Source organism: Nicotiana tabacum, chromosome 24 (genome assembly GCF_000715075.1).
Source record: "Nicotiana tabacum cultivar K326 chromosome 24, ASM71507v2, whole genome shotgun sequence".
NCBI classification, from domain to species: Eukaryota; Viridiplantae; Streptophyta; class Magnoliopsida; order Solanales; family Solanaceae; genus Nicotiana; species Nicotiana tabacum.
This window is the reverse complement of record NC_134103.1, coordinates 28,071,428-28,091,061: the sequence shown is the minus strand read 5'-3', so window position 1 is coordinate 28,091,061 and position 19,634 is coordinate 28,071,428. Positions and strand designations below refer to the sequence as shown.

Sequence of the window (19,634 nt, the reverse complement as noted above, 5' to 3'; positions counted from 1 at the left end):
AGATTTCATCTTCCCATTCAAAATAACCACAAGAACGATTATGTCTAAGACAAAAAAATTAGAGAAGAAACTAAGATCTTTATTATTATACTATAATTTAGAGCAAACTGATAATAATTTAGAGCTTTTGTTAAAGAATCACTAATCTTAGGCTTCGGATATTTATAAAATCGCCTTCCAGGGTTTAATGGAGTCGTTGAAGTGAAGTGGTTTGCAATGATGCCACAACGACACCTTTTTTGGAAAGAACAACTTCCTTGCGACATTGAAGGCTGAGGAAAATAGGATTGGGGTCGTGTGAGCCCTAATTCTTTGGAGACGGGAATGTAATGGGTCTGTGGGGTTTTAATTTGGTGGGGTCGATGACATGGCAGCTGACATGGATGAAATTGAGTGGGTCAGCTGCCACAGCGTCAAAACGTTAGGGTTAGGGGTAATTTTTAAAACTTGATTAACAGTAAGAGCTAGATTGGACAAAAAGTATAACGGGTGGCAGAAGTAAATAATATACCACAGTAGAGGGGCAATTTTGGACCTTATCCCTTTTATTTATGCCATTTAATGATAAAATTTTAAAAAATATGATCAACATCAGAGAAGAAGATAATTCGAATATTCTTTGCTCCCTTCATTCTGTCATAAGTGCATTAATTTGAATCATTGTGAAAAATAGAGAAGAGTTGAAAATTCAAATTATTAACTAATGAGGAAACTTGTGGTAAGATATCAATTTTGTGTTATTTTCTTAACTAAAAATAGGGAGGAAACTCTACGAGCAAAAGTGGTTTGCTGAATCCATCAATATGTCTGAATTTGGTTTGAGATTTTAAAACCATACTTCAATTATGATTGTTGACTTATAATAATTTTTAAATTAGCTAAAAATATATAATTTAAAAACTGTAATGTAATGTTTAAAACTTTTTTTTCTCAAATGTAAGAATTTAATCAAATGGGTCGTTCGAGAGCCCAAACAAGTCAGCAGCAAAATTCCCTCCATCAACAGTAAAATTTCAGCAAATTATTTCAAACCCACAACTCGCTCCGTCCCGCTTTAGATTATTAAAAGTTTTGTTTGAACCCGCCCCACTTAGCCCCGCACCCACAAAGGCCCAAACTCATGCCGCACCGCGTAAGTTCAAATTTGTATCGTACCGCAGCCGCACTGCCTCATTACCATCCCTAGACAAAGTTGTTCCACCTCATCAATTTCTGATGGAAGTGAGATATTTATTATCCTAACTTGTTAAAGAAAAAGGAAGATCATATCATGCTATAGTTAAGATTATGTGACACAAAGATTTAGTTGGCGTTTGGACATGAGAATTGTAAAATTTCAAAGAAAAATGAAATTTTTTTTCAATTGAAAATGTTATTTGAAAATTAGAGTTCGTTTGGACATGAATATAATTTTGGGTTCTTTTTGAACTTTTGTGAGTGATCTGAAGTGAAAATTTTGAAAAATAGCTTTTTGGAGTTCCCAAATTTTCGAAAAAATTCGAAATTTATCTTCAAGTGAAAATCAAAAATTTCATAGCCAAATACTAATTTCACAAAAAAAAAAGTGAAAAAAAAATCGAAAAAAGAAGGAGAAAACTACCATCTATATCCTCTCAAAATATTAATAGCCCATATTTTTGCCCATTGACATAAAATGGCCCTCCAGCCCAAACATATTACATCTAATAGCCCGAAATATCTATTTTGTATATTTTTTGTATAGTGACAGTCTATTTTATATATTTGTTGTATAGTGACAGTCTATTTTGTATATTTTTTGTATAGCGACAATCTATTTAGAATATATTTTGTATAATGACAGTCTATTTTGTATATATATATATTTTGTATAGTGACAGTCGTATATAAATTGTATAGTGTCAGTCTATTTAGTATATTTTTGTATAGTGACAGTCTATTTTGTATATATTTTGTATGGTGACGGTCTATTTAGTATATTTTTTGTATAATGACAGTCTATTTTTGTATATATTTTATATAGTGACAGTCTATTGTATATAAGTTGTATAATGACAGTCTATTTTGTATAAGTTTTGTATAATGACAGTCTATTTTGTATATATATATTTTGTAATATACCAATACTAAAAAGAAATGATCTCCGGTCTAATACATAATCTAAAATGACTTTTAAATATTAGCCTCATATACATTTTTTAATGAAAAAGTAAGTCCAAAAAAGAGTTGATAAAATATTCATGTTTGATATGCACGAGTTGCAACAGAGGATAGAGAGAGTAATACTTGGGGGGCAAATGGGAGCCAACCCTCTCAAACATATTACAAAGAGTAAATAGCAATGATCAGAAAAGAAGCAATGAGCTTCTATGGAGATAAAAATCGCTTCCCAAAACTCTTAAACGCTGGTATTTATAGATAGAGGGGGATTTCAAATTCCAAACGATCAAATAATCGTTTTAAAATACAGCGGAGAAATTGGTCATTTGTATACGCATATCTCTAGAAAAAGATTAGAGAGGGCGCTTCACGTGATCTGCTTCAGAAAATATCAGAATTATTTGGCTTATTGTGTTGACTAAATTTCGTTGTAGACGAGAGAGAAGAAAAAGTCATGGGTTTTGAAGGGAAAATCTAGAGAGACAAAAAACTTACTCAAAATTGGAGAGGGAAGAGTTGATAAGGGGGTGGTAGGAAGAGAAGGAGATTAAAAATCTGATTTTTGTCTCTAGGGTGAGATATTTGGGATTGCAGGTTTGGTCTTTGATCGTTTGGGCTTGGAATTGGGCTGGTAGCTTGGTCATAATCGATATTAAATGGACTAGCTGTTATAATTGATTTTGGGTTATAAAATACATATTATAATTTGTGGCTAGCGGCTGATATTAGTTTCTGACGGATAACCATAAATTAAGTTTGCTCAAAAAGAAGTCTCTTTTAATGACCAAATGGGCCCTTAGCTTTTTGAAATGTTGAGTACGTGCATCCTGGCATATACAAATGCAGTAAGTACAACTACCAGTCATTTTAGATGGAACAGGAATTATTTATATCCACTTTTTGAGTCATCCCAAATTTAATTTATCTATTACTATATTAAAATACGGAGTTCTTTAGTGAAATATTATTTGTTTTTTTTATTCTTTAATATCAGCCTTTACAACGGACAAGCTTGTAATTTAAATTATTTTCCTAATATTTAAGGCTTTAAAATCAATGAAAATTTTACATATTAAATCTTTCCTTATCAAACTAGGTAAGAATTACTAGTATTTAGAAATTTAAAATTAATAAATCTTTTACCTTTTGTAATTTGTACTAATCTAAAATAACTTCTTTGTGCAGTCTTCTAGAATCAAGATAAGAACTACTACGGCGGCTTCAATGATTTCTAATAAAATTGTAATATGGGGACACAAAATCGCATATTAAATTAAAAATATTTAATACAATAACATCTAAATTAAAATTATTTCAAATGCAAAATAATTAAATATTTATTTGTAAAATTCTCTTTTCAGTCATACAACATAATTAATCCAATTCGATTAAGCACCCAAAAAAATTATTTTGATACCATATTTAATCATACAAAATCATACAAGCCTAAATCAATGTTATAAAAGCACGAAATCTCTGTACGAAATATTGATTGAATTTTTTACCTTGAAAAGTAAATTTTATATTGAATAAAAATATAATATAAATATTTTACTAATATTTAGAATTTTAAAAATAATTAAAATTTTATTTACTAAATTATTTCTTTTTTGAACTATGTAAAAAGTCCAAATATTTAAAACTTTAAAATGAATAATATATCAAAAATGTCTAACTTAATATGTACGCACACACTCAAAAAATTCAATGGTTTTTCATGTACGTCCTATTTAATTTTCATGTTTTAGTAATGATTTCTTTGCTGATGCACATTTCGACAAAGTTATGAAATTATAAAAAAAAACTTTTTATTTCAACAGCTAAAACCTCATTAAATGAATAATATTAAAACCTTTGAAGGGAGATAAATTGAGAAAACATAAGACTCAAAATTTTAATTTATGTTATTTGACGAATCTGTAAAGAATCGTAATAAAAGTCTATACCTTATTATGTCTTTTCGAATGAACTTGAGAATATCTGTTGAAGAAAATTTCAAAAAAATCTAAAATCTTTAAGGCTTATGTGTTTTTTAAGAAACAAAAAAAAAGTACAAGAACTTGTGAAATTGAACTAATAAAATTATAAATGGGACATCATTTAAGGTGAATGACATAGGACTTTTGGGAACAAAGTTTTTCCTTTATTGAGTTTATGATCAGTGTTCATCAATTTTATTAGCTTAAACTTTATTTTATAACTCAAATACAATTTTTAAAAAATATATGTAATTTATTTATAAAAACATCACTTATTCATGAGATGGGTGTAACGACCCGACTGGTCGTTTTGAGTATTATAATCTTGTTTCCCCATTTACTGCTCAAATTGTGAATTACAGTTATTATTTGGCTTGCCGGGGTAATTGGTTTGAGTCCGGTTCCAAGGTTTAGAATTTAAGTTGAAAAGGTTGACCGGATGTTGACTTATGTGTAAAACGACCCCGGAGAAATTTTGCTAAGAAAATTAAGGTTTGGTGGTGCCGAAGTAGATCAATTAGTACAAAGATTATAGAAAATTTCTCGCGGTGAGCTTGCGAGCCGCAACTCGGACTTTTTAGGTTGAACAATGCATCGATGTATAAAGAAAAATTTTGTCGGAAAATGATCATTTCTGCGACCACTATGCGGTCGTAGAATCACTCTGCAGACCGCATAATGGTCGCAAAGTGGACCAGGAGAGGGGCAAGATTTGAGGAAAATCTGTGGTGCACTATGCGACCGCAGACCTGTTTTACGGTGTATTATGCGACCGCAGAACAAGTATGCGCACCGCATAATGACCGCAGACCGGATCAGTAATGCTCAGCTTTGGAGGCCAAATTATGCGGCCGGTATGTGGACCGCATACCTGTTATGCGATCGCATATGCGACCACATAATTGCGTCGGAGCTTCCATTCTTTCTAATTTTTGACTCGACCCAACTTCAATTTATAGCCCTTGAAACTCATTTTTGAACCAAAATCTGATATTTTAGAGAGAGATGAGAGCATTTTAGAGAGATAAAGTGAAGACTTAGTCATTTATCCATCAATTCTTGTTCAAGGTTTGAAGATTTCTCAAGGATCTTGCTAGGGTTTCAAAGAGGTAAGAATTTCTTTCCTCAATTCTTCAATTTCGGGTTTGGAGTAAAAATGGGTGATTTATAGTATGATTCTTGGGTGTAAGAGTATTATGTATACATACCAATAAGGTTGTGGAAAGATTGTTAAGTTCAAATGGGTAAGGATTGGGTTGAAAATGGTAGAAATCTTCATAGGCTTTAATTGAAGATTTGAGGGTCGAGTTGGTGTCGGATTTTGGTAAAATTTGTATGGTTGGACTCGTGGTTGGATGAGCGTTCATATTCTGTAACTTTTATCGGGTTCCGATGTATGGCCCCCACGGGCGATTTTTGAGTTAATTTCGGATTTTATTGAAAAAATTAGTATCTCCTTATGGAATTAATTACAATAATTGGTATTGACTGAATCAAATTAATTGTGGCTAGATACGAGGCTTTCGGAGATCAATTCTCATGGAAAGGGCATAGCAGAATAAAGAATTATACGGTTTGAGGTAAGTAACAGTTTTAAATCTGGTCCTGACCCCGAATTTTTGTATCATGTGATTATTTTGGAGGTGACGCACATGCTAGGTGACGGGCGTGTGGGCGTGCACCAAGGGGATTATGACTTGGTCCGTCCCGTATAAACTGTAAAGTTGAATAACTTATTGATAATATGTGTTCTCTATGTGTTGTGGAAATTTGACTATAAGTCATGTTAAAAAAATATGTTTAGGCTATATGTTGGTATTATTGGGACCCACAGAGGTCGTGTACATGTTGAATTATTTGCTTAAATTATTGTTTTGTACTCAGTCATAGTTACTTAATTATTTTGTCTCAGTCTCTATTGTTCATTATTGATGTGTCATATCATTGTTGTTTGGGCTGATTTCATGATTGTTGAGAGCCCTAGAGACTGGAGAGCTTTATGACTGACTGAGGTCGATGGCCTGATTGTGAGATATTATAATATAGAATGTGAGTTGGCCGTGCAAATCCTTTTATTATACTATAGCACGTGAGTTGGCCGTGCAAATCCTTTTATTATACTATAGCACGTGAGTTGGCCGTGCAGATCCTTTTATTATACTATAGCATGTAAGTTGGCCGTGCAGATCCTTATATTATACTATAGCGCGTGAATTGGACGTGCAACACGCGAGTTGGTCGTGTGGATCCTTATATTATACTATAGCACGTGAGTTGGCCGTGCAGATCCAGATATTTATATTATGGCACGTGAGTTATCCGTGCAGCATGTGAGTTCCGTGCAGATTATAGCGCTTGGGCTGTAGGAGCCCCTCCGGAGTCTGTACACCCCCAGTGAGCGCGGGTACCCATTGAGTGTGAGTGCTGAGGGCTGAGGGCTGAGGGCTGAGAGCCGAGTGGTTGAGCCGTAGTAATGAGTTGAGTGACTGTTGCCTGAGAGGCTGTACTTGCTTTGCATTTGTTGTTGCATTTGGTTGCTATCTGTCATTGTTGTGAAATCTCTGAAAGATTTTATATACGGATTACATGAACTTGAACTGCATAAAAATGATTTGACTTAAACTGTTGGATTTGAAAGCATGTCTATTCTTTGCTGGAATTACTGAAAGTGAACTATAACTGTGTAGCTCGTCATTTTTCTTCAGTTCCTTAGTTATTATTGTTACTTGCTGAGTTGGTTGTACTTATACTACACCCTGCACTTTGTGTGCAGATCCAGGTATTCCCGGACATAGCGGGTGTTGATTCTTCCGTACAACTGATTTTCCGGAGATTCAGAGGTAGCTGCCGTGTTTCGCAGGACCTTGTCTCTCCTTCCCTATCTTTGTATTACTGTATTTTGGTCTTAGACTATTGTAGACCGTACTTTTCCAGATTTGTATTCATATTAGATGCTCATGTACTCAATGATATCAGGTTTTGGGGAGTGTTCGTATTTGTATTTGGGAGATTATGTATTGTATTTAAATATCATATTTTCAAACTTAAAAAAAATATTGGTTTAGTGACATTAACGGCTTGTCTAGTATTGAGATAGGCGCCATCACGACGGGTGAGATTTTGGGTCGTGACAATGGGGAACACGCGAAACGCACGTACACTAAAACTAGTAAAATATTAAAAGCACGAAATCCCTTAGCGAAATATCGTTTGACTTTTTTACCCCTTAAAAATAGGTTTCATATTGGACAAAATTATAAATTAATTCATTTTTCTAATATTAAGGACTTTGAAATTAATTAAAATTTTAATTATTAAATATTTCCTTATTGAACTGGGTAAAAAGTCCTAATATTAGTATTTTAAAATTAATAACAAGTTTTCATATAAATTATTTTCTTATTTAAATTGTTAATATTTAAAATCTTATTTCTACTTATTTTGTTAACGAGGAATAAAGTGGTAGAAGTTCTAGAATTGCACCGAGAATAAGCATTTGTGTCGCACAAACTATTTAAGGTTATTCAAAGTAGACAAGAAAAAGTTAGAAAGAAAAAAGAAATTTGCAGAAAGTTATTTTATCTCTTTAATTTCATATTATTACGTCCAATATTTCATATTACATATTTTTCTTTTTTTAAAATAACGTTGAACATGGAATAAAATTTCTTGATATATTTAATTTCTAAAAAAGGTTAAAAGTTCTTTGATTTTTCTTTCTTTTTTGGTTGTGCTTAAAAACAGTATGGATGTCTATTCAAATTTTTGAATTACATGAAAGAAATTTTTTCCACCTCAACCCCATATCCTTTTCTATTCTATTTACCATATAGCAAAAAACGAAATAAAGGATATAATATTATTCTAATTTTTTTGTCGGAAACAAGTTGTATAGTATTCTTATAGATTAAACAAATAAAACAATTTGCATTTTGCTTGCAAGGAATAAAAAGACCTCTTATGTGAGTTATCTGACCATGTTTATATGTTACCTGATCATGTTTGTATCTTTTAGAATGAATTTAAGAATATATAGTTTTTCAAAATAATTTTTTTAAATAAACTCTTAAATCTTCAAGGATTATATATTCTTGTTAAAACTAAAATAGAAGTATGATTACTTGTGAAATTGAAGTAATAAAATTATGGAACTGGAATGAATATTAAGTTGAATATATTGATTGAGATTATTGAAAACTTCCTTTATTAAGTAATTAGCTAATTAAATAGAATCAAAGATCGTCATTTTAAAAAAATTTATACTCTTTATTTAGCTTCTATTTTATAGCTCACATATAAATTTCAGTATAAAATATATGTATTCTCTTAAAATTTTATACTCATTGAGACAATATTAATACTAGTTTAATTAAATGATTTAATATGTCAATTCAATAAACAGGAGGTTAGAGGTCATAATTTCAATTTAATTTTTCTACTAGTTCGAATTTCTATAATTTTTTATGACATGGTTTAATAAGTCTTTGTTACTTCCTTTCTTAGTAGTGGATTCAATTATGCATTCACCAATTCAATTGAACTCAGAATCTGAACTTAATATACGTTATTTTAAAACAGTATAAATAAAATTTTGTATATATATATATATAAATAATTTAATATAACTCAGTGTTTTGAAATTGAACTCAATATACATATGCTTAAACAGTTAAATAATAGTATACATTTTTGAACGCTCTCTTAAAGATAAGGCCTTACCAACTAACAATTGCTACTCTACTTTTTATTATCAAATTAGTTTGGATAAGATATATTTCATCATATGATAAATACGGAGTAATAAATGTTTGGATCGAAAGAATAGAGGCGTTATATGCAGCTGTCACTCAACAAACAAAAGATCAAAAGCTATCTGCTATCCTAGTCAACATAACCAGCATTGTGACGGCAAATATTTCCTCGGGCCCATCCTAAGACTTATAGCCTGTTTGGTAACGATTCTAAAATCTCATTATTTTGAGAAGCGCCTTTTTTAAGATTATTTTTTAAAAAAATATTTTTTTTGGAATCAATTTGTGTTTGACTAATTAATTTAAAAAATATTTTTGAGTAATAATTAGTGTTTGATCAAATTTTTGAAAACTAATTCTAAGTGTATTTTTCTAAAAATGCTTATCAGAAAAGTGATTTTGGAAAGAAGCTATATTTTTCTTCTTTCTCAAAAATACTTTTTTTCCTTCTAGAAGTTTGGCCAAACAATTCAATTTTTGGCCAACAGCAATTTTGACAATAAAAAAAAAAAAATTACTTTTAGCCCATAAAAAAGTTTGGCCGCTATTATTTTATTATTTCGTCTGTTTCCCAAAACCCACCTCCACGTCTACTACCCACCCATTCTGTTAATTTATATATATGGTGATGAAATACACAATTTATATTACGAAATTAATGTTGAAGTTGGTGATGAAAAATTAGCTACATAATTTTTGGTGAGGATATAAATAGTAAATATAGAAAACTAAAATTATGATTAAATTATTTTTAAATAATTATGTGACGATGTAGATATTTGACTCGGCCATGGAGTTAAAAAAAAATACTTTTGAAATTTATAGTCTAAAAATATATAAATATTTGTATAATTATAAATTAATTTATTAAGATAAAGTAAAAATATTAAAGATAAATTATTTTTAAATAAGGAAAGGTATTTTTGGGACTGATTAAAAAGCTTTTATATTATTTGATTTTTTAATATTTTATTTTAGTATGATTATGATATGAGTTGAATGATATTTTTATTTTATTTTTATCTTATTTTGATATGACTATGATATGAGTGGAACTTAAAGGATGAAAATGAGATTCATATAATCCATCTTGTTATAAAATAAAGACCGTAAAGTAAAGACAAGTATAAAGAGAAACTGATATATTATTCTGACTTCAAACTTATGTACATAATGAACTGAATTCTCCTCTATTTATAGAAGAAAGGAAGCTGCTGTGTAAGCTGCTACTGCAAGCTGCTGTGTAAGCTGCTGCTGCAAGCTGCTGCTCTAAATTGTTGTGCCAGATATAGATAATCTTCTATTATGGGTAATATTTATCCATAACGGAGTACCAAAATGATAAGCTTCTTCAGGAGGCTTATTTCCAACAGAGTACTAAATAGATAAATGTATTTATGGCGGAGTCTCATATGGATAAACTTCTTCAGAAAGCTTATTTACAACAGAGTAATAAATGAACATCCATAATATAATATATTCATAACACTCCCCCTTGGATGTTCATTAAAAGATAATATGCCTCGTTAAAACCTTACTAGGAAAAACTCCGTAAAAAAAAATTCTAGTGAAGAAAAAAGAGTACACATATTTAGTAATACGCATTGCTAGCTGCCTCATTAAAAACTTTATAAGGAAAACCCTGTGGGAAAAAACCTTAATAAGAAAAAAAGAGTACATCGCGTATTTTACTCCCCTTGATGAAAACCTTGTTTCAAATATTTAAGTCTCCGCATTCCAATCTTGTATACCATCTTCTCAAAAGTTGAAGTTGGTAAAGATTTGGTGAATAAATCTGCCGGATTGTCGCTTGAACGGATTTGTTGCACATCAATGTCACTATTTTTCTGAAGATCGTGTGTGTAGAATAATTTTGGTAAAATGTGCTTCGTTCTTTCTCCTTTTATAACTCCTCCATTTAATTGGGCTATGCATGCAGCATTGTCTTCGTATAAAATTGTGGGTCTTTTTTCACATTCCAAATCACATTTTTCTCGAATAAAATGAATTATCGATCTCAACCATACGCATTCCCTACTTGCTTCATGAATGACTATTATTTCAGCATGATTTGAAGAAGTAGCAACAATAGATTGTTTTGTGGAGCGCCATGATATGATAGTACCTCCACATGTAAACACGTACGGCATGTACGTGACCAGTGCCTTTTTCCTCTAACATATCATGATCAGTAATATTATCACCACATAGTTTCAATTGGAAAATAATTCTGAACATAGCAGAATTATACTCACTGATAGATTTAAAATCTTGTAGCCTTAGATGAGTCCAATCATAACGTGCCTGTGGAAGAACGACCATCTTCAGGTGGCCATATCTATCTTTCAAATTACTCCACAGTATGACTGGATCTTTAACAGTAAGATATTTCATTTTCAGGCCCTCATCAAGGTGATGGCGTAGGAATATCATTGCTTTAGCACGGTCTTGGTTTGATGCCTGATTTTTATCTTTGATGGTGTCTGCCAGACCCATCGCATCAAGATGAATTTCGGCATCAAGCACCCAAGACATGTAACTTTTGCCCGATATATTCAGGGCTACAAACTCAAGTTTAGAAAGATTTGACATTATTTAGAAAAAGAAAGTTCGTACCTCTGATACTTTCAAAGTATTTTCTCGAGATGACAGAGTCTCGTGATAATAACGTGTTATAAAATAAAGACTGTAAAGTAAAAACAAGTATAGAGAGAAACTGATATATTATTCTGACTTCAAACTTATGTACATAATGAACTGAATTCTCCTCTATTTATAGAAGAAAGGAAGCTGTTGTGTAAGCTGCTACTGCAAGCTGCTTGTAAGCTGCTATATAAGCTGCTTGTAAGCTGCTGCTCTAAATTGTTGTGCCAGATATAGATAATCTTCTATCATGGGTAATATTTATCCATAACGGAGTACCGAAAAGATAAGCTTCTTCAGGAGGCTTATTTCTAATAGAGTACTAAATAGATAAATGTATTTATGACGGAGTCTCATATGGATAAACTTCTTCAGAAAGTTTATTTACAACGGAGTACTAAATGAACATCCATAATATAATATATATATACATCCCAATTTATTTGAAATTGATGCTGGTGGGGGGACTTTTTTTTTTTTCCTATATATATATATATATATATATATATATATATATATATATATATATATAAAAGATAAGCTTCTTCAGGAGGCTTATTTCTAATAGAATACTAAATAGATAAATGTATTTATGACGGAGTCTCATATGGATAAACTTCTTCAGAAAGCTTATTTACAATGGAGTACTAAATGAACATCCATAATATAATATATATACATCCCAATTTATTTGAAATTGATGCTGGTGGGGGGACTTTTTTTTTTTTCCACTTAAAAATATATATATATTTCTCGCAACTTCCTAAGGCAAAAAACAATTACCCCATTTTCAAGAACCAGCTGCAGACCAAGTTTGAAAGGAAAAAAACCTCAGAAAATGGAAGGATTCAAAGTAGATAAATGGGGTTATGAAGTAAAGACCAATTCTGATTCTTGCATCTCTTCCATTAATTCTTATTATCATCAGGTACATACCCTTTTCATATCTCCTTAATATTTATCAGTTTCATTAAAAAAGATTAGATGTTTTTGTTGATATTGAGTAAGTGTGAAATTTACAAATTCTAACTGTATTTGAACTTTGATGTTTTGAGCTCAGGTACTTAGTTATGGAAGAGAGAGGTCAGTGATATTAGAAGCGCCAAAACAAGACCCAACTTGTGTTTTGGCTAATATTTTAGCTGCTCATTATCTTTCCTCTGCTGATTCTTCACGTGCTTTGCCTCTTCTTCAAGCTGCCAAGTCTTATCTTGTACAGTTTTATTATCTTTTGTTTTTGGCATATTTTGGTTATTTTCATTTTGTCTTTTTATATTTTGGGAGTTAGTTTTACTTATGTGTTTGTTAATGTTTTTGTTCAGGAACAAGCTAGCTTGTATGAGAAAGTGGTTTTTGATGTAATCAATTGTTTGATTTCTCCAAGTAGAGATGATGATGTGGCTGTTGAACTACACTTTAAGGTTGTTTTTTTTTTCTTCCTTTTTTTCTTTTTTGCTGCTTGTTTGAAATGTTCTTCTTTTTTCATAGATTTGATACTTTTAAGTTTTATTCACTTCTGCTGATATTTATTTATGGGGTCTTATCAGCTTTTGATTATCGATAGTTGTAATAGTTACAATTTGCTAGTATGTTCAATAAAACATAGTGTGTCAAATTATTCTATCCATTCTTTATTTTCTTTTGACAATTCTTTTCATTATGTAAGTCCTAATTCAATTTAATCTTGAAAAGTTATGCTCTGTTGAATTCACATTCGATCTTCACTGAGCCTGAAAATAACATGTCATATCTGATTTGGTTGGTCTGTGGTGTAATTAGCGGAAATATTACTTAAAACCATAAGGATGCAATAAGATGGACTAGTACAAAAAGCAGACATGGATGAATAATAGATGGTGTCATCATTTATGAGTTTGCATTTATGATCTTTGGCAAAATCTTTCGATTGATAATGATAATTCATTACTATTTGCAGCTGCTTAAGGATTTCCCAAGAGATCTGGTCTCTCTTAAAAGGGCTCAAGTGCTTTGTTTCTACATGGGTCGCCCTGATTTGTCTCTGAAACTTGTTGAGCAGGTTCATTATTGAATATCGCCTTGACTTCTTCCTTAATTTCCTAGGCAATGTAAAAGAAATAAATAACTTGTGCCTGACATAATATCCAGAGATTTAATAGGAGTGACTACTGTAGTCATTTTCTTATAAATGAATTCAGGTTTCTTGAATTTGGTCTACAGGTCCTATCAGTAAATAAACAAGAAAGTTACATTTATGGCATGCTCGCTTTTTCCCTATTAGAACTTGGTCGATACACAGATGCAGAAGAAGCTGCAAACAAAGGCTTTGAGATTGATAGTGAAGATGCCTGGACACACCATGCTGTAAGATACTCGTCCTTTCTAGCTGATATCTGCTAGTGAAACTGCTAATATTAGTTGGATTGGCTAAAGAAATCGTCTAAATACATGCAAATATATTGGCGTCTGGAGGAAATTCATTTATTCATTCACTGCTATCCTAGTATAAATTTTTTTGCGTATCTCATGACAATCTCCTTGCAGCTCTGTCATGTTTATCAGTACAAGTGTCGTTTTAAAGAAGCTGTACAATTTATGGAGAAGTGCTCAAGAACCTGGAGTTCTTTGTCATCTTTTATGTATGCACAGAATCCGATACTAGTTCAGCTTTATGTTATAATTTTTAAAAGCTAACCACTAGGATATTTGCAGGTATACACACAATTGGTGGCACGTCGCGCTTTGTTATTTGGAAGGTCATTCTCCCATGGAAAAAGTAAGAGATGTGTATGACCAGAACATCTGGAAAGAGTTGGAAAGAAGCGATGCCTCTCCAGCCGAAGTAAGTTAGTGGTTTCTAGTCAAACAACATCTTTCAATAATACTTGATGAGAGTTAACAGTGTTCTTGGAAACATGCAGGTGTACTTGAATGCTGTTGGTTTGTTACTCCGGGTATATGTACGAGGTGGGATTAATGTCTTTGGGGATCGTTTGAAGATCCTAGCTGATTGTCTGACAAATAAAGTGAGTTCAGGTGCAGAAGCGTGTTAATTTCTCTTTTTAGGTTATACCATAATTGCATGTGTATGCACTTTAGTTGGAGTTATGTAGGTCTTTCCTATATTAGAAGTGGAAAATCAGCTAAACAAGCTAGCACCTTTAACTAGTCAAAGACTTTATGAAGAAATGTAGGAACAAATTTCATATATTTATGCTTTTCTGCAATGACCTTTAATGTTTAAGTTACGCATCACTACATGCTTTTGAACAATCCCTCTCTTACCCCCTTACCAAATATAAAATTAAGGAAGAAAAACTTCAATATTAGGCTTTCTGGTATCTTGAATGGCACCTGGATGTATTGGTGGTATGGGCCCTATCTTGTACAGGCGAAGTTTCTAAGGCAGAAGAGTTACTCGAGGGTTTGAAATCCAGGTCAGAATGAATTTAGCCATTCTTTTCATTCATAGACCAGGCTGTCCAACCACTTACTTTGAAAGTTTGTTCTTTTTCCCTGTAGAATTTCCAAAATGACCAAGAAAAAACGACAACATATGCAGCGAGCAATGCTGGTTTGTCCCTTTCTTTTTTCTTTTTCTTTTTTGTATTTACCAACTTCTGTATAGTTTTTTGGAGAAAATATACTCATACCTTGCAGTTTCTTTTCTCTTTCAATAGCATAGACTTTTCATTTTCAGAAGGTTTTTCCAATTGATTTTAGTACTGGTTTTATGACTCGGCCTTTTAAAATGACTCGGTCTATCACAAGTTTGAAATATTGATGCATCTATTAGTTGCTTGATTGATATATGATAGATAGAAACTGTTTCATTCACTTTAATTTTTAATTCTTTCCTTATATATTATTTTAGCTTGCAGAAGCTCTATTCGAATATGGCAAGGGTGAAAATGAACGGGCGTTGGAATTTCTTGACGAGACATTTGATGCTATTAACTACAAGGTAGTTTGGAGCTTGGGGGGGGGGGGTTCTATTGTTTATTTAGCATTATCTCTATTTATTTCATGTATGACAAGTAAATAATACTTTGTGACAGATTATTGGAGCATCAGACGAACAGCTTGATGTTTTCAATGATGTTTGGATCACTATGTTGTTAAACAGTGGTCAAGCTACAAAAGGTATACCATTTCAGTGAACCTCACCTTTTGCTTTTTTTTTTTTCCTTTTTTTTTATTAGTACCTTTTGTTATACACTTAAAAGTGTCGTAGTCACTTATGCTTAAGTTGCGATTTTGGAACTCACAGCTATTCAGGCGATAGAGAAGCAGCTAAAGAAGAGGGAAGGAACCCCGTTCTTATGGCGCCTCCTGGTATGTCTTAGCTCTCTGCTCCATAATTTTGGCTTCTTAGCTGAATAGATTGTTCAGGAATAACTGCACTTTTCATTGCCATCTCTTAGGTTTTATCAATTGCCTCGCATAAAACCTTTAATCTTTTCTGACATGCCTCAACAAGACAAATTGACGATGAGGAATTACGGTTTAGTTTGACTTTAGTTTCTCCAAATTCTGCGGTAATTTTATGTAATAATATGAAGGTAAATGGAATAATGTACCAACAAAGAGTGTTCTTTCATGTATTATAAGTATCTACATATACATATTCCAGCTATAAAAATATCCCATGCGTCAATAATCTGTATTTAATGTCCTGATAAGTTTCTAACGACACAAAAGTTTGATGCGTCAATAACAATGCGCATTGCAGTCATCATCATTTGTTCTTCTTTCTCTCCACCGGTACATTCACACAACAATGCAGAGGAAGAGATTAAGTAAAGAGATTATTTTTGTGACAAACATTAGGAAAGAATTTAGACGAGTAAATAAAGTACCAAAGTGAATGTTCTCAAGTATGAAATATGTTTGGACATAGATCTCAAGGTTGCAATGTCCATAGATTCACCTCTTGGTAAAGGGCGCAAATATTGGAGATGCCACCAGAAGCCCAACATAAAACATGAAAGCAGATAATATGACGCCATTCTAAAAATGATTCAAATTAAAATCATCCATGTTTAACTTCAATGTTAAGCAGAACCTAGGAGGAAAGATCACAAATCACATAGATACGACAAGTAACCTGATTATTCGCAGCAGATACGTCATAACAAATAGTTCATATTATATCAAAGAAAAAAAAAGCAATAAAGATGCACCATCTTACACCCTACTTGCATCAATTCTAACTTTATCAAATACAAAGGCTAAATCTTTCTAATTATTTTTACCACTTTCTGGTCCAAACATAGGTTGAGTACAAACAATATCAAAATGGGTAGGCAAAACTTGTTAAAAAAAATATTATATGGAAATTCTCTAACAGACAAAACATCAACAAATAATGTATTTCTGTTAAGCATTTGAATTGGGAGTGATTTGAGCACAAGTTTCGTGGAAATAATTGAAGTACAACGTAAAATAACATCAAGGTATGCTCAGGTCATGTGGATCTTGAAAAAATAATTAAACACGTATCGCACATTCTTTAGGTGTTTCATTTTTTCAAGATCCACAGGACCTTGTGAGCAGCCTGCTGATGTTATTCTACATTGTACTTCAATTATTTCCACTGAATCTGTGTTCAAATCACTTCCAATTCAAAGGCTTAAAAGAAACACATTGTTTGTTAATGTTTTGTTTGTTAGAGAATTCCCGGATAATATTTGTTTTACAAGTTTTGCCTTACCCATTTTAATATTCTTTGTACTCATTCTATGTCTGGACCTGAAAGTTGGAAAGATTTGGCCTTTGTGTTTGATAAAGTTAGAATTGGTAAAAGAAGAGTGTAGGATAGTGCATCCTTATTGTTTTTTTTCTTTATTTAACCTAAACTATTTGTTTATGATGCATCTACTGCGAATTATCAGGTTATTTGTCGTATTCTATGTGATATGAAATCTTTCCTCCTTGGTTCTACTTTTCTTTAAAGTCATCATGATCTTGTTTCTGTTTGTTTGCAGGGGTGATTTTAATTTGAATCATTTTTAGGATGCCGTCATATTATCTGTTTTCATGTTTGGGCTTCTGGTGGCATCTCTAATATGCGTGCCCCTTTGTCAAGAGGTGAATCCATGTACATTACAAGCTTGAGATCTAGGTCCAAATATATTTCATACTTAAGAACATTCGCTTTGGCACTTAATTTACTGGTCTAAATGCTTTCCTATTGTTTATCTAAAAAACAATCTCTTTACTTTACCTCGTTATTTGCATTACTGTGTGAATATACCGGGGGAGAGAAAGTATGCGAATGATGATGACAAGAATGCACACCGTTGTTGACATATTCTGTGTGGAATGTGTCTCAGTTTTGAGGACTTTTTATTCAGAAGTTGCATCAAGGAATTAAAGCAAATCCATTTATGTATTTGTTGATTCAGTTTAGGAAAATAATAATTATTTCGGTTGTGTAAGACTGTTTAAAAACGAATGAAGTTGTGATTGTACTTTGCTAGTATTTTGGATACCCTTGGTTTCGGACCTTTTGGTTCAAGTGAAACTAGTTATAAATGTATACATATGCCCAAGTAAACAGTAAGAGATGTTCCTATGTTTTGTTATTGTTTACAGTTTTCTCTCGTCTGATTTGGATGTATTTGGTCCTAGTTTAAGTTTGGTCAAAAAAATTTGGCATTCTAGATTTAAGCATGTAGTTGTTCCTCTTGCTTATAAAATTCTTGTGACAAGACATTATCTGTGTAGACTTCGTTTTGCAAGATAGTAATTTTAGTCTTGTAAAAAATATGGATATCCGTGAGTTTATACGTACAAAAGATGGGCGGCTTGGGTTTTTTTCTACCCCATATTTGATCCAACCCGCCCATTTGCCAGCAGTCCAGCACTAGTCATGATTAGTCTCATTGGAAAAAAGTTGAAGTCCTGCAGTGTATCTAGAGGTGTCAAAATTGGCGTAGAAAAATATGACCTCTCCAAGGTTGGCCGGTCATTGACCTCTCCATTTGTTGAATTTAGTGCATCTAAAGTTGGGCTGATTTACTTTGCCAAAATATCTTTAATTTTTTTTTGTTTTGTTTTGTATGTTATATATGACCATAACAAAAGAAAAAAAAGCTTATTTGGTAATTAAACAATTCATAAGAAATAACACATATTAATTAAAGTTTGGTAAGGGCTGAGTGGGTTAGCAATGAACCAAGTTTTAGCCCATTTTGACCCACCTCATCGCAACCCAAGTAACTTTTTGAGCGGGTCAATGACTCGCCCATTTATTGATTTAGCCAATTTTGACCATCCCAAAATCAGCTAACCCGCCCATTTGACCCCCCCTAAGTGAAAAAAAAAAGGGCAGCCCGGTGCACTAAGCTCCCGCTATGTGCGAGGTCCGGGGAAGGGCCGGACCACAAGGGTCTATTATACGCGGCCTTACCCTACGTTTCTGCAAATTTCCACGGTTCAAATGAAATTAAATGGGGATATAGCTGCAGTCTTAATTGTGAATCTGAGGTGCAATTTCCTTTGGAGGACAATTTTTTCTATAAAAATTCCACCTTGTGATGTCAAAGGATCAGGCACAGACCTCTACCAGTATATTAGAGTCTAAAAATTAGACCTGAAGGCTTAGTACCTTACCATTTTTAAGAGCCTTGTATACTATATAGATTGAGAACTATATTATCAGAGGCAGTAAATTAGATTATCTTGTATTATTGTTGCTTCTTGGTGCAGGAAAAAGGTTATTCAATGTCAAGAAAGAAGGAAGCAATAGATGCAGGCAAAAAAGCTCGGGCATTGGAAGCGGCATACTTTGAATAATCAATCCAGCAGAGGAAGATAGCTATCAATATTAGTGATTTTCACTTCTTGTATTCCTCTTTTCTAGAATTTGAGTAGTGCTAAAATGTAAATTTTTTCCCTGTTGTATTTTATGAATAAAGCAGTGTCCCCTGAGCCAATTTTATCGTTGGAGGCTGGAGACACTCGTGCAGGTTAAAGATGTAAACTCTGAAATCTTAAATAATTGGACACAAGTTTAAGTTTTGTGTATCAACAGTACTGTAAATTGGAAAACAAAACAATAACATGTTGTATCCGTTTAAATTATTGACAATGTGAATTCTTTTAACATTATATACGTGTATATAAATTGAATCCGAAG

The 19,634-nt window shown here is 32.4% G+C and overlaps 1 protein-coding gene across 8 annotated transcripts; it reads left to right on the top strand.

The window, feature by feature from the left end:
* Positions 1 to 12,276: 12,276 nt before the first annotated feature.
* On the top strand, positions 12,277 to 19,579 carry LOC107764562 (uncharacterized). 8 transcript variants are annotated; one of them, XR_012706628.1, is made up of 15 exons: positions 12,277 to 12,440; positions 12,573 to 12,725; positions 12,835 to 12,933; positions 13,449 to 13,550; positions 13,712 to 13,855; positions 14,036 to 14,130; positions 14,204 to 14,333; positions 14,413 to 14,517; positions 14,822 to 14,928; positions 15,014 to 15,065; positions 15,366 to 15,455; positions 15,550 to 15,634; positions 15,762 to 15,826; positions 17,479 to 17,581; positions 19,205 to 19,342. XR_012706628.1 is itself a non-coding variant. In XM_075248068.1 (14 exons), exons 1-14 carry the CDS (start codon positions 12,351 to 12,353, stop codon positions 19,289 to 19,291), a joined length of 1,404 nt encoding a protein of 467 aa, XP_075104169.1. In that variant the 5' UTR covers positions 12,277 to 12,350; the 3' UTR covers positions 19,292 to 19,579. The 8 variants fall into 8 exon arrangements, 4 of the variants coding, with proteins under 4 accessions (XP_075104169.1, XP_075104171.1, XP_075104170.1 ...); XR_012706629.1 differs by lacking the exon at positions 17,479 to 17,581 and having other exon boundaries at positions 15,373 to 15,455; positions 19,205 to 19,579; XR_012706630.1 differs by lacking the exon at positions 19,205 to 19,342 and having other exon boundaries at positions 15,373 to 15,455; positions 17,479 to 17,582.
* The last annotated feature ends 55 nt before the right edge of the window (positions 19,580 to 19,634 follow it).

What these genes read in the sequence shown, in the direction of transcription:
- LOC107764562 (XM_075248068.1), top strand. Translation starts at nt 12,351, where the DNA reads ATGGAAGGATTCAAAGTAGATAAATGGGGTTATGAAGTAAAGACCAAT. An exon ending in AAGCTGCCAAGTCTTATCTT is followed by an intron (nt 12,726 to 12,834) that starts GTACAGTTTTAT and finishes GTTTTTGTTCAG; the next exon opens with GAACAAGCTAGCTTGTATGA. An exon ending in TTGATGCTATTAACTACAAG is followed by an intron (nt 15,456 to 15,549) that starts GTAGTTTGGAGC and finishes ACTTTGTGACAG; the next exon opens with ATTATTGGAGCATCAGACGA.